Source organism: Mustela erminea, chromosome 6, assembly GCF_009829155.1.
Source record: "Mustela erminea isolate mMusErm1 chromosome 6, mMusErm1.Pri, whole genome shotgun sequence".
Classification (NCBI taxonomy): Eukaryota; Metazoa; Chordata; class Mammalia; order Carnivora; family Mustelidae; genus Mustela; species Mustela erminea.
The window spans coordinates 53,450,990-53,466,342 of NC_045619.1; the positions used below are offsets into that span (position 1 = coordinate 53,450,990).

The 15,353-nt window shown below is 38.2% G+C and overlaps 2 protein-coding genes across 6 annotated transcripts in view; one reads left to right on the forward strand and one right to left on the reverse strand.

Annotated features, from left to right (window-relative positions):
- Window positions 1-459: 459 nt before the first annotated feature.
- CLEC12B (C-type lectin domain family 12 member B) lies at window positions 460-8,722 on the reverse strand. 2 transcript variants are annotated; one of them, XM_032347249.1, is made up of 6 exons: window positions 8,509-8,722; window positions 6,518-6,616; window positions 4,268-4,486; window positions 3,606-3,760; window positions 3,299-3,414; window positions 460-682 (listed from the first exon to the last, which is right to left on the reverse strand). In XM_032347249.1, exons 1-6 carry the CDS (start codon window positions 8,597-8,599, stop codon window positions 619-621), a joined length of 744 nt encoding a protein of 247 aa, XP_032203140.1. In that variant the 5' UTR covers window positions 8,600-8,722; the 3' UTR covers window positions 460-618. The 2 variants fall into 2 exon arrangements, with proteins under 2 accessions (XP_032203140.1, XP_032203139.1); XM_032347248.1 differs by having other exon boundaries at window positions 460-769; window positions 8,509-8,711.
- A 5,368-nt stretch (window positions 8,723-14,090) lies between these two features.
- The window catches only part of CLEC1B (C-type lectin domain family 1 member B), a 28,664-nt gene continuing 27,401 nt past the window's right edge, over window positions 14,091-15,353 (forward strand). For all 4 annotated transcript variants that reach the window (XM_032347242.1, XM_032347244.1, XM_032347243.1 and 1 more), the window contains exon 1: window positions 14,091-14,179. The gene's annotated coding sequence lies outside the window, so the exon portion shown is untranslated. The remainder of the gene's footprint in view (window positions 14,180-15,353) is intronic.

Genomic DNA, 15,353 nt, shown 5'->3' on the forward strand with positions numbered 1-15,353 from the left:
AGATTATCAAACAATAACCTCAAAATGACTTAGTCTAAATAAATGAGAATGCAAATATTAAATGATATGTTACTACACCTATATTACAAAGCTGGTACACGGGTGCAAACAAACCATTTGTTAAGATACTAGGACATTCCTCAATCACTTGGCACAGTGAGCTGTGCTAGAGCTGCTGCTCTAGCCACCAGGATCCCTACCCCGGAAGCCCCCAGACCACTGTCACATTAGGGTCTCCCAAATGTCATTCCAGAGCTGCGTCTTGTGTCAGTTCTGCTTGTTAAACATTTGCATATCCCCCCTTTGCACTTGTGCATATGTAATAACAAAGCAGGAAAAGAATCTTTTATTCGAGAGAGAGAATTCAGTGAAATGATGCTGAGATAGACTAATAGGGCCAGAGAAGGGCTATAACCCAGGGTCCCCAGCAATAACCAGAACATCAGAGCAGAAGGCATCAGATTATAAGTGGAGAATGTTCTGTGAAGTTTATTTGCCTGAGAGTTTAAATACACAGTCATTTTTTTCATGTTTTTGGCTCTAGTGGGTAGCTTTCTCTTTCTTCACATGAATTTAACCCCAAGTCCCTTATATCTCGGTGAATTTGGAAGAAGCATATTAATCCAAGTCTTCAATCTTCACTAACGCAGCCATCTTCTCACAAATCCAGGAAATTTCAGCACTGCAGCGGGAAATATAAATATTTCCTTTTTGAAAATAGGCACATCCTTTGGATCCATTGATCTGGGCATACTCTTTAGTGCTGAATCTGAAAATTAATCCACTTAAAATTAATTACAAATTTCATATTTCAAATTCGCTCACAACTCAATGTTCTCAGTTACCAGTTATCTGAACTTTGAGAGGCTTCTGTTTGCATAGCCTATCAGTTCTTAAAGCTGGCAAATCTGAGTATTTCATTTCAAGTTAATCATAATCCCAGGTAGAATTATTTAAGAAGGATACTTAAATCTGGGTTGAGAATTGTCTCCTCTCCATTACCATGGTAAGAAGTACCCAGTACAGATTATATCAGAAGTACCAGAATTTCTTTGCTTTGCAACTTTATGAAGAAAAACAGACAAATGAAATCATATTCTGGGTAAAAAGTTATGACATTTCATTATGAACAAATATAATTCTGTGCATACATAATTTTATGTGGAAGGTGAAGAGAGAGTAAGAGGGATTCAGACAGAATATGAACAATGATGTAGATGGGACTCTGATATCAGTCCCTAGTTCCTCTGCTAAGGAATTATTGATAACTCTTCAATAGTATCATTACAAAGGCGCCTGAGTGGCTTTCGTTGGTTAAGCCACCACCTCTTGATTTCAGTTCAGGTCAAGATCTCAGGGTGATGGGATCAAGTCCTGCCTTGGGCTCGGGCTCAGCGGGAAGTCTGCTTGAGATTCTCTCTCTCCTGTTTCTCTGCCCCTTCCCATGCTTGCTGTGTGCTTTCTTGCTCTCAAATAAATAAATAGATAGATATCTTTTTTTTAATGTATAAAATTATGCTCATCAGACCTAAATCTCCGATGTGCCTTTTTACTCAAATGAGTAAAAATGTGCTACACTGGTATCTTTGCTTTGGTGTTGGGCTTACTAAACTCTCCCCTTGGCATATGCCCTTGCTGAGAGCAGCTTTGCTCAGTAGGGAATGTGATTCTGAAGCTCATTTCCACCTGAGTGTGACAGCCACAGCCTCAGAGCGTCCTTGTCCACAGACTCCAAACCTCACCACAGGGGACCCCCTCCTCCATATTTTCACTACGAGTGAGTGGAGGGATCCTGGGATGATGACAACTCCTTTGAGAGAGGGGACCCATCTTCCTAAAGTCCAAAGGGGAAACAGCTGCATTTACAGCGTATGTTGGTCCTGTTCTGTAAAGCCTCGGTCTAGCAGCAATACCCCAGGTTAGTTGGTAATCATCTCATGCCGAGTATCGCTCTGTTAAAAAGAAGTAACTGTCGTTTTTGTTCCGGTGTTTATTACTTTGCATGTGCTTGTCACCATGATTATTTGAGTGAAACCAGAATCAGTGACTTAATATGACCAGTAGTGGACATTAGAGAGTGAGAAATTGGCATGAGTAGAAAAAACCGTGATATCATTGTGGGAAGTGGGTGAAGATAAAGTCTATCCAGGGAGAAAAGTATAGACATATCATTGTCTAAACTGGCGGTCATAGCTGAAACCCAGTAACTTTGATGGAAATGAGTGATTATAATTCAGCTTAAGGAAACTGACAGGAAGCATTAAGGAGTAAGTGAAGGAGTAAGTAAGGAGTAAGTGAATCGGTGAATAATTTAATGCAAAGGGAGGTGGAGGAAAAACCTATCACACCCAGAAAGGTACCAGTGCTCTTATATTTCACGTAATACACAAATGTCATATATTACATTAAAAGTACAAATATCATACATCATTTTAATATAGTTGGGATAATATAGTTAGGAACACAGCTATGTTCCTCAAAATATTTGTTCTGTAGCTGCTAAGAGAATTTTATAAGACTATGTGTTCCTTTCTGTATTTTTAATATAACACCTATTTTTATAACTTTAAATAGTTGTAAAAACTGTAATTTTCAAAGTATCATATATCCTGTACATATATTAAATATTTCTTCAAAACCTTGAAGTGGCAGACTTAGCTCATTTTAAGACATGTAAAACATTTGCCACGAAATCTAATTGGTCAATCTCTATCACAAAACCAAACTAATCTATCAATTCAGACTTACTTGCTGCTAGAAAATGGCTGACAATTATTGAATTTAAATAAATGAGTTAATGTATATTCTTATGATAAACGCCACCCTCGGGATTTTAAGTGTTGGAGCCAGGGGAGCTGAGAGGCCAAGCTCATGGTCACAGAAGCACTCAGTCCTGACTTTGGCACTCAGGCAGTAGTGACCTTGGGCAAGTTATTTAATCTCTCTAAGATAATTGTTTCATCCATAAAATAGGAATATAACAGTGCTTTTATCAGAGAACTAATATTTACATACCCCTTTGAACAAAGTAAGTGTAATATTATTTGTTAAATCAAAAAAATAAATTTAAACTAATAGATAAACTTCGGTGTCTTCCCATAAGTTTGTCACATACACAAAATTAGGTACTCTGGCTTTCATTATTTCTTACTGACGCTTTCTTTTCCGTGTGTGTTGTACTCTTTTCTTGTATCTAGATTTATAATTCTTAAAATTAGCATTGATTTTCTTAGCATTCGGTTTTTCAGTATTCTTAGCTTACTTTTCCTCCCCCCTCCCCCAACAGTTAGAGACTTACAAGGATGGAGAGGGACCAGAGCCATCCTCCCAAACCCAGCTCCTTCCAGATGGGTCCCATGACAAGCCCAACCAGAAGAAAGAGAATGTGGGTAATGGCTGTGACTTCAGAAAATCCTAAGAAGAAGAACAGGGACAATGTCATGTGTGAACCACATTCCAGAGTGCAGAAGTAAGATGTTAATTCTCATTCAAAATCCATTGAATTCCTACTATACACTTGTTTTGATTTCCACTTTTCTTATCCACTTGTTTTGCTTTCTATGATATGAATAATTTCTCTAACCAGGAAAGGAGAGTCAACCGACCTTTTCCTCCAAGCTATCTATCTTCACCAAGGTGGAGTTCCTATCCATGCAGTTTTTCCTACTGTTAGTCCAGGTCCTCTCCTCATTTGTTGCAAAATAATAGCAGCTGTTTTGGTACCATTGCCACATCTTAGGACAAGGATTACACTTGTGGTCTGAAAAAGAAATTACACCACCCATTAGTACAAATAATTAACGCTGGGGGCACTGGGGAAGGTTTTAGAAACTAAGTAATTGAACTTGACGACAGCATCTGAGACCCAGCGTTCTGGAATCATACCACTTTAGGAGCCTGTGGAAATGAAGTCCCTCCCTATTATGGGCTGGAGCAACAGGGAAGGAAATTCTCACTTCAGGGATCAGTTTCCTGGCCTTAGAATTACAAGCTCTACTTTTAACTTCTTAAAACATCAAAATCACCTAAAAACAGTTCACAATATAAGAAGCTGAAGTATCCAGGTTGGTATCATTCCAAGACGCTTCCCAAATTCACCTCTGTGATTTCAAAAATATTAAATACATCGATATCTCCCCTTGTTTTCTATAAATTTAGTGTGATATCAATAGAGGTCACCAAAGAACATACCTTTCTCATGCTATGAAGGGGTGCATGTGATCAATGCCAACAGATTGGACCCAACTGCCCAGTAGGTCCCAATTACCTGAAGTGTGAATGATTAGTTCCTGGCAGAGCTTGATGGCCATTTGTCCCTGTCTCTTCAAAAGACTGGAGATCTGTGATTTGAGGAACTCCTCCTGGGTGGGAATGTTCCTGTAGCTGTTCAGCTGCTCGGATAAGTTATCCTGCTGTTGGTGGATGATTTTTTGAAGTTGACTTAATTTCTCTGAATCTGAATTAATTTCATTAGATGTCTGCAAAACTCCAAGACATAAAAGGAGCTAAATTCGTATATCCTCCCATTCTCATCATTGCCATTGATAATTCTTAATGCAGAACTATTTCTCACGTTACTTAATACTTTCCAGTAGCTCCCAATAATAGAGGTATCACGGAAGAAACACACCAGATGCCTTTCTAGTCCAAATTGTTTGGAGCTCATCCTCACGATTTTATGGAGATTTTAAATATGATTATACTTGTATTAAAATAATGAATTAATAATTTTATATCTTTGACATTTCATCTAAGGCAGTGCCAAGCATTTTTCCATTCATTTAGTAGAATACTTTTCTTCCTGTTTGGAGTTGGTTCATATAATTATTGTTTTAACAGGAACAGAATCCTTTAAGGCAATGGTTACCTTAAGGTATAGTATACAGATCACTTTTATCAGAATCACTCACGTATTTGGTTTTGTTTTAAATGCAGATTTTAATTCTATACTAGACCATTTCTGGCTCTGGATCCATAAAATCTGCTTTTTTAAAAAAAAAACGGTTTTATTCATTTATTGGAGAGAGAGAGAGAGCTTAAGCAGGATAGAGGCAGAGGGAGAGGGATGGATAGAATCTCAAGCAGACTCAAAGCTGAACATAGAGTTGGATGTGGGGCTGGACCTCATGAGTCTGAGATCATGACCTGAGCCAAAACCAAGAGTCAGAAGCTTAAATGACTGAGCCACCCAGGCATCCCAAAATCTACCTTTTTAATTAACAGTTCAGGTGATTCATGGTCACAATAAATTAAGAATCATTTCACTGAAAACACTACACTTCAGAAAAAAAAAAAAAACTTTGCTTCTATGGTGAACCAATGAATATGTATCATTGCATCTTCATTTTTTTAAAAATTGTATTTATTTATTTTGAGAGAGAGAGAGAAAGCATGAGTGGGGGGAAGGGCAGAGGGAGAAGCAGACTCAAAGCAGGGAGTCTGCTGAGCAGGGAGTCCAGTGATGTGGGGCTCAATCTCGGGAACCTGGGATCCTGACCTGAGTCAAAGGCAGAGGCTTAACCAGCTGAGCCACCCAGGTACCCTTTATCTTCATTTTAAAAATATGCATCATTATAGAAGATCAGCTGCTAATCCTCATAATGATCAGCTATTGAATATTAGTAACTGCTGCTAGAACCCTGTATTTCTTTCCAAAAGAGCAAGCTACATTAGCCCCTATTTATGTGTCCAAATTGGTATGTCTAAATTTTAAGTATCTATGAAGTCCTACATATGTAAAAATAAATGAAAGTAGCAGGGAAGATACTAGTGTCATTCACAGAATAAACTTTCTTGACAGCAAGTCCCCCCCAAAAGGGAATACTGTGCCACTCACTACTCTGTCCATCATATGGTTAACAATATCCTACAGAGTATGGATTCTCGGGACATTCTTCCATTTATTGTTAGTTCAGGACTCCCTGCCCTGTTCAACCCTGATGGCTCAATGATAGGTCAGAACCAAAAGAATATTCTTCTTTAGGTATTGTGCTTGGGAATGAAGCTTCCATTGTTACATGGAGGTGGTTCAACTTTCTGCTTAGAGAGTAATGTATCTCAAGCAAATATTCCCCCTTGATTGTATCTCTTTTTCCATTATAGCAGGCAAGCTATTTCTACACTAGAATGGTCTTGAGTGAGAGGGGTAAGTCAGTCTTGTACTAAGTCTTCAGGGTGAATGAAACGGCATGTTCTTCCTTGAGTCCAACTCCCTTGGCTCCCATTTCTTACCACTGGGATAATAAGTGGATGTGTGTCTATGCGGAAAAGAAACTCCTTATTCTAACCAATAATGAGAACTGTAAAAGTTGTCTTCATAATCCAGTCTGGTTTATCAAAAGAAAAAAATGGATTCAGGGCAAAATCCTCATAATAATTAAGTCGGTCCCTTGCTTGTTTATGTTAGAGACTTGGAGAATGAAGGAGCTATGATTACATAATATAATCAAATGGAATTTACATAGTTTATAAATGTATTTCCTAATCACTTTTCTTGGGTTTGATGAAATATACTTACACATAATCCCCAAGGTTACCAGCCCAATCAGCAGCATCAGACACAGAGTTAGCAGACTGAGGGCAGCCTGACGCCAGGTGGGGGAAGGAGCTGGGTACCCTGAAAAAAGCCAACAGAGGAATTAAGGTTACAAATGAATTTTTTATTTCTCTCTTATTCCTTTAATGCTCCACCTAGAAAATACCTAAAATGATGTTCGGTAAGGGCCCCACCATCAGTTCTCTTCCACTTCCCTTCCTTACCGTTCTCGTTTCCTTTAAGAGTGTCTCCTAGGGATGCCTGGGTGGCTCAGTGGGTTAAGCCTCTGCCTTCAGCTCAGGTCATGATCCCAGGGGCCTGGTATTGAGCCCTGCATCGAGCCCTGCATCAAGCCCTGGCATCAGGCTCTCTGCTCAGCAGGGAGCCTGCTTCCCTCTCTCTCTGCCTGCATCTCTGCCTACTTGTGATCTGTCTGTCAAATAAATAAATAAAATCTTTAAAAAAAAATAAAAGTGTCTCCTAATTTCCAGGTTTTTGTTTTACAGCATCACACACCCTTCTTCTTTAAGTTTACTAAATGCACGTACGAGACCTTGTGGAAACTGCTTCTCTGGATGATCCTGACAATAGGAGAGACATCAAGTTTTTGAGATGAGAAATCACCACAAGGCAAATATTATAGTGCATTTTATTCTTATCTATTATTCAGGCTCTTTATCGCCTCATAGATAACGAATGAGTATGGAATGAAAGACAAAACAAATGTGCACTCTAATCTACAATGTTTCTTTTTTTTTAATGTTCTTTTTTAAAAATTTTATTTTATTTTTTCAGTGTTTCAATAACCTACAATATTTCTTAATTCAGAATCTAACAGCAGCTAGCCCAGTATCTCAGACAGATGGATTGCAAATTTCCAGGTGTGCTATCATACACATCACACCCACGACTCCTTTTCTCTCAAAGGATTACAGCTATAATTTAAACAAACAAATAAAAATGTATAACCACTGTTATTAGACCCACAACAAGCCTAATCCCATTCTCTTTGTATATCACCCGAAACTACACACACACACACACACACACACACACACATGCATACACACACACACACACACAAAGTAAAAATAAATTCAAGAGAAGAAGAAAGTAGTTCCCATATTTTAGATGATTTAGGGCAACAATCTGAACTGTCAACAGATTCTTGAAAATAAGGGATACAGTCTGATATACTAAACTGAATTCTTGACCACAGAGATTAATATTTCTTCCAACAGGGGATAAGGGAATGAGCCAAAAACTAGCACTGAGTTTGGGCTTTTACCAGTTGTGGGAACATGGTTAAATCATTTGATTTTCTTCAGACTCAGTTTTACCAATATTATTCCATTTACTTCACAAATACTTTGATAAAAATATGATATAATGCATATACAGTACTATTTGGATATTGTTATTATTGATCCAACGCTATTAATTATACTAGGAATTTCCACTCCCCCCCAAAATTCTAAACTACTTACAAAATGGAAACTCTCTCATCTTATTTCTGACTCTCTTGTTCTCCCATTTCTCTCTTCAGTTATTTATGACTTTGAAAGGAAAAGTTTTCTCGACTTTCTCTATTGTAGTGACCTCCAATCTGGCTACTAAAAAAATATTTGCCTGGAATCTCTGACAAAATATAAATATTAAGGACTTCATTTGTAAAAATAATTCTGTTAGTCCCCAAGTTCAATTTCTCTCATGTCAAATGTTTCACTATAACACAAATAAATACAAATAACACAAATATAACACAAATAAATAGTGATATCACACAATTTAAAGAGATCTTGGAAGCCACATGTTTTCTGGCCAAAACTGGGAACACTCATTCTACTAGTGTATTTCACAACTCTGTCTCCATTTTGGAGATTGCACAACACACCTTTCTTTCGCATCAGAACCAAAGCATTTATCACCTGTGCATTTCCCAAGGTCACATCGTACTGTCCCTGACCTCCTACCTCTTTTCCTTAGGTTATTTCTATCCCGGTTATTTCTCTCTCCAACAGAATCCTGAAATGTGAGTGTCGCGTAAGTCACTTCTTCAGACATTGTAGAAGAAAGCACTACTATAAATTATGTAATTAATGTTTCAATATCTTCAGGCCCAGGAACAGGACGTTCTTCTCAAGGCTGGGAGCTTTTATAAACACCCTCGACTGACCTAAGACACACCCCATCGCCCCTCTGTAAAGACAGAATGATAGGGTTTTTTTGTTTGTTTGCTTTTGTCTTGTTTCGATTTTGCAGAGAAAGCAAGACAAGTCAAATAATTCTTTTTAGAAATCAGAATATCATAGATCTCGATCTGTCTGCTCTTTGCAGCATTGTTTCTTGTGAAGCGAAAGGGATACTTGGTAGCAGAGCGGAAATGGTGCTTTCTGGGGGAATCCCCATGATCTCCAGGGTAGAGGCTGTTCTGAATTATTCAATAAAGGGTCAGCTTGTCATTTTTGCATGTGTCAAAGGCCAGCTAATCCTGTATGAAAACACTGGATCTGGTTTACACTTACACATGTCAGAGAGATATGCACATGACAGAAAAAGCTGTGTAAAGACCACCCACACCTGCCTACTGTTTTAAAAATACAAGTGTGTGTGTGTGTGTGTGTGTGTGACAGAGAAGCAGGAAGGAAGGGAGAGAAGCAGTGGTAATGGGGCATAGAGAAGAAATTGATAACTGTTAAAACTGGGCATGGATGGGCGCTCCCTCTGGCAGGGCTAAACCCCACAGAATAATCCCCCTGAGAATAACAACTAGCATGTAGTATGGTACCTTTTCTTTTCTTTTCTTTTCTTTTTTTATTTGTTTGTTGAGTTGGTTTTTAACCTGAAGGCAGCCATCAGTCATTTTGTGCAGTTAAAATTCCTATAAAAAGTATGCAGTCTTTTGGGTTCGAAAAATCAGAAGATGGAGTTTGGGGCAAAGGTAAAAACAGTGCTGGATACTCACTCACATGGACCCCTGGATAAGGGGAATCCTTAGAGCACCTTTGTGCCTTGAAGTCTCTTTGAGCTACAGGTTATACACATTTCATTTTAAAAATAATATGGGGTGAGGCACCTGGGTGGCTCAGTTGGTTAAGCGTCAGACACTTGGTTTCAGCTCAGATCATGATCTCAGGGTCCTGGGATTGAATCCCTCATCGGGCTTCCTCCTTAGTGAGGAGTCTTCTTGTCCTTCTCCCTCTGCTTCTCCCCAGGCTCACACATGCATACTCTCTCTATAAAATAAATAAATCTTAAACAAATTAAAAAAAAATTATAAAATAATATATCTGTTTTTTTCCTTTCTTAGGACAAAAAAAAAAAAAATCCCTGAAAAGGTGTTTCCAATCCAATAAAACTGAATTGCAGCTACTTTGGAAAATGGTGTGGAGATTCCTCAAAATATTAAAAATAGAGCTACCTTATGACCCTGCAATTTCACTCCTGGGTATTTACCCCAAAGATACAGAAGTAGTTAAAAGAAGGGCCATCTGTACCCCAATGTTCATAGCAGCAATGGTCACGGTCACCGAACTGTGGAAAGAGCCAAGATGCCCTTCAACGGACAAATGGATAAAGAAGATATGGTCCACATATACTATGAAATATTTCTCAGTCATTAGAAAGGATGAATACCCAGTTTTTGCATCAACATGGATGGGACTGGAGGAGATTATGCTGAGTGAAAACAAGTCAAGCAGAGAAATTCAATTATCATATGGTTTCACAGTCTTGTGGAACATAAGGAATAGCATGGAGGACATCAGAAGGGAAAAATGAAGGGAGGGAAATCAGATGGAGAGATGAACCATGAGAGACTGTGGACTCTGGGAAACAAACTGAGGGTTTTAGAAGGGTGGGGTGAAGGGGGATGGGCGAGCCTGGTGGTGGGTATCAAGGAGGGCATGTACTGCATGGAGCACTGGGTGTTATAGGTAAACAGTGAATCCTGGAACATTGCATCAAGAACTAATGATGTACAATAAGGTGACTAATGTAACACAATAAAAAAAAATCTGAAGTAAACTCACTGCAGAAGGATTTAACTGTGATACTTTGTTTCAACAGCATCACATGAGCAGTAAAAAGCAGACGGTTTATATAGAAAGCGTTCTGGCTATTATTTGGAGGAACATGAGAGAAAAACAGCTCATCACACGTGTAGTTGGTCATTTAGTCAGTTGGTGTCAGACTCTTAAAGGACTGTATTTACTTCTAATGCCAGCATCACTTGTAAAATTTACTAACTTCTATAATAAAATTCATTGTTGTTGAGAAGTTGTGGAAGGCAGAATAACAGCCCCTTAAATCTGTGCCTGTTCTTATCCCCAGAATCTCTCAGTCTGGTAGTTCATATGGCGAAAGGTATTGCAGATGGGAAGAAGATTGCAGACCTTGGGATGAAGAAATTATCCTGCATTACCTGGTGGTCCCAATTTAGTCACAAGTCCCTCAAAGTGGAGAACCTTTCCTGAACCTTTCCTAGATTCAGCCAGAGAGCTACAACTTTATTGGCTGAACGTGAAGGAAGAGGGTTGGGAACCAAGGAATGTGGGCTGCAAGATGCACAGGTAGGGACTGGGCACTCCCACAGAGCACCAGAAAGGAACACAAACCACCCCTCCCCCCCACAGTCTTGATATACCTCTGTGAGATCAGACTTCCAACCCACAGAACTCTGAGACCATAAATTAAGTTGTTTAAACTGCTGTATTTGTGGAATTTGCTAAAGCAGCAACAGAAAACTAACACAGAACTCTGCTATACGTGAGCAGAAGAACTAAGGAATCTTTTTTAAAGTTTCCTTTGGGGTAAGAAGGCGATTGCATAACTACACTGGGGGATGATTTTATGTAGGTTTTCGTTTTCAGGTGGCAGAAGGACGGATCTTCCTGTATGTGAAGATCTTCCAAAGATCTTCCTGTATGTGAAGATTATCTTCGTCGAAGTTCTCCAGAATAAATTGTACCTTGTCTTAGAGGTGTGAATGAATATACAATAGGTGGCAGAAAAACAATGTAAAAATAATAATTCTTCAATAATATTTATGTATGATTTCTAAATACATAAATACACATTTATTTCTCATTTCTATTTTTTCCCAAACTGATGCATGTTCAATCAAAAAAAAAAAAAAGTGGAGGCTCTGAGTCATAATCAGTTAAACTCCCCTGACAAAGATGTAGAAATAATTAACAAATCTATGTTGATGTTCACTATTCTACATAACTTAGGTAAAAGCAGAGACCATCAACATGAGGAAAAGTTAAATTGAATACGTAATTATGAAAATGAGAACTCAGAACTTTTTTGTCTCATTTTTCACTTTCACCAAATTTTGCAAAGACTGAGTTTTCATTTTCATTGCCCTAATTCTTTCACCTTCAAGCTCCCTAAGAAAGCATTTAACCTCTTACAGTCTTATCCAAAGCAGACATGGGTAAAACAGTAATGAGGAATCTCACCTAGTTGCTAATAATTTCTGTAAGAAAAAGGACTGGTCTCACTTTCTATGCACTTCCTGTTACCATGATTCGAAAAGTCTTTTTATATATTCTTAGCTTATAATTTTATTAATTTAGAAATCACTGCTTATACTTGCCTCCCTTAAAAATTTCCAGCATCTCTGTAGCTCACTTTAGCAGGTTATGTTATCAAATATCATACCTTGTTGTAGTCGTCTACCAAATTCTAGGACATTTCTCCTAAACCACCATTAATCTCCTCATTAACACATCCGAGGCTCTTTCTCCAAATTCATTTTACTCATCCTATAAGCATCTAATATAATTGATTATTTATTTTAACTTAAAATTCTTCTCCAAAATACCCTGTTCTTTTTTTTTTTTTTTTAAAGATTTTATTCATTTATTTGACAGAGCTCACAAGTAGACAGAGAGGCAGGCAGAGAGAGAGAGAGAGGGAAGCAGGCTCCCTGCTGAGCAGAGAGCCCGATGCGGGACTCGATTCCAGAACCCGGAGATCATGACCTGAGCCGAAGGCAGCGGCTTAACCCACTGAGCCACCCATGCGCCCCTCCAAAATACCCTGTTCTATAGGACACCATTATCTTGTTTTTCTTCCTACTTCACAATCTAATCCTCCCTCAGATTTGCTGGCTTTCTTTATCAGGCTCCAAAATGCTGTTGTGACCCAGAGTTGAGTTCCTGGTCCTCTGTCCTGTTTGTACTCATCCCTGGATGAGCTCTTTCAGATCCATGGCTTGGAGCAACAGCCATGTATAAGGGATCTCCAAATATATATATATTCATGCCTATTCCAGAGAATACTTTCAAAGTACTTTCAAAATATCTAGCGACTGGGCAGAATGGAAATTAATTCACAAAAAAGAATGGAGAAAATGAAGGTTAAATCCAGAAGGATCAAAGACCTAAAAATAAATGCAGAAAGAAAAAAAAACGACCACAAGGTGGAGATGGAGGATTAAACACATGATAGAATTTATTTGGGGTATTTCTTGTTTTGGGGCTTTTTTTTTCTAGGATTTATTTTGAAGTGTGTATTCATCCAATCAGGAAAATCAAATATCCCGATTAAAACAAAAGGTCATGCATATATATTGATTACCTTAAATCTCAGATCAACATTTACTTGTCCAGGGAAGTGAACAAAACCTGGGTCTGCCCCAAGCTTCTCCAGTAAAGATTTATTATTCCATTTTTTTTTCATAATACTTATCATGATCTGAAATTATGTTGCTTTTTTCTTCCCTTGCTTCTTTCCTGTCTATGTTCACCAGCCTCCACTAGAATATAAGCTCAATAAGAGCACAGCTTTTGTATGTTTTATTCACCATGTTATCCCAGGAAATAGAATAGTTCTTGAAACACAAAAAGTAATCAAGAAATGTTTGTTCAAATAATGGATTAATTCATGTTCCCTGCAATGTACATTTTATAGTGATTTTAACAGGAGACTTTACTTTTTTATTTATTTTTGTTTTGTTATTTTAGTCACCATGCACCATTAGTTTTTGGTGTGGTGTTACAAGATTCCTTGTTAATGAATACTTTATATCCCAATATATTGTAACATGAATCCGCAGTTCAAATATGATTGATCACTTTGCTTTCCTTGATCACACCACACTCGTTCGTACTTCCACAGCTTTGTTCAGATGTTTGCCCTGACTGATAAAAAAAAAATTATTCCTTTCTTGTCTCTCTTCCTCTGTAATCTTTGCCTTTCCATCAAATCTTAATTCAAAGCTTATATATTCTGTTTGATTATTATTTAACTTTACAGATATTTTGTATGCACGTGTATGAAAAACTTCTCAGTGTGGTAGATGCTGTCTGACACATTTTCCCCTTTATTTTTTCTACTCTGTAACAAAACATTCTGCCACAGATGTCATCTGATAGTTATTCATTGTTTAGCTCCTGAAGTTTTAATAAAACATGACACTTTTCAGTCCACATGTTTAAGCTTTCCAGAAACGAAAGAGAAAATATGAATTATGCTTTTTTTCATGACAGGAAATTCTAGGTTTTTTCAAAGATAAACAATGTTTGGTATGTGTGTAGAAGGCTAATAAGTCAGAGGTGAACCAACAATATTAATGCAGAGGATTGAGAAGGAACAGGACATCACTGATAATTACACCTAAGAATTAGCATAAAGGTGATGTGCCTTAAAAAATCTGATACTCTTGGGGCACCTGGGTGGCTCAGTCGGTTAAGTGGCTGCCTTCAGCTCGGGTCATGATCTCGGGGTCCGGGGATCGAGCTCCACATTGGGCTCCCTGCTCAGCGGGAAGCCTGCTTCTCCCTCTTCCTCTGCCTGCTGCTCTGCCTACTTGTACTCTCTATCTCTGTGTCAAATAAATTAAAAAAAAAATCTGATACTCTTAACTGTAGGAAACAAACTGAGGGATTTAGATGGAAGATGGGGAGGTGGTCAGAAGGATGGGTAACTGGATAATGGGCATTAACGAGGGCACTTGACGAAATGAGCTCTGGGTGTTATATGCTATGGATAAATCACTGAATTCTACCTCTGAAACTTAAGAAAAGAAAAAAAAAAGAAAAAGAAAGTTTTTATTAAAAAATCACCAGTTACAAAACTCTCCTTTCCTTTATGTATTTTTTTCAGTTAAGAGAAGTTATTATAGCATCCATAATAGTCAATATCATTTTCCTTTGGTCTTTCTCTTTTACACATCCACTAGCCCTCATTATGTATTGAACAGTTTTATCCACAGTGTTATGAATTCCACTGATTTCTTATTGAATCTCTACCCTGTCATTGTGAGTCTTGTGTTTACTCATTCTTCAGCTATAAGCATAGATAATAGAGTCTGGACAATCCTCAAATTTGAAAGACTTTATAAAGTACTTGAAAGAACTTGGAAACTAGGTAGATGGTACTGCTTTTTACAAGCACTTTGATCGTAGAGATGTCTCCACATTTCTAAACCTTCCCTTCCTACGTGTGTAATATCAGGATGACAATGCCCTCACTTACCAAATATCTACCGGATGGTTATTGTATGTTGGACACTAATTTAGACCATGGAATATATTCTTTGGGGATACATGACAAAAATACCTGTGTGTGTGTGTGTGTGTGTGAGAGAGAGAGAGAGAGAGAGAGAGACAGAAAGGGAGAGAGAGAGAGAGAGAGAGAAAGAGAGAATTAAGTGTAATGGGAAAAGAGTGAAACAAGAAAGAGGAACAGGAGTGGTGCGTGGGTGGCTCAGTGGCTTAAGCCTTGGACTCTTGATTTTGGTGGCTCAGGTCATGACCTCAGGGTCATGTGATCAAGCCCCAGGTGTGGATCTGTCCTCAGTGCAGTC

Bases quoted from the DNA above. Each gene is read 5' to 3' on its own strand.
- CLEC12B (XM_032347248.1), bottom strand. From the start codon at position 8,599: ATGTCTGAAGAAGTGACTTACGCGACACTCACATTTCAGGATTCTGTT. The intron at 6,617-8,508 runs GTAGGAGGTCAG...GGCTTTTTTCAG, and splicing joins AAATAACCTAAGGAAAAGAG to GGTACCCAGCTCCTTCCCCC. The intron at 4,487-6,517 runs GTAAGTATATTT...TATGTCTTGGAG, and splicing joins GGTAACCTTGGGGATTATGT to TTTTGCAGACATCTAATGAA.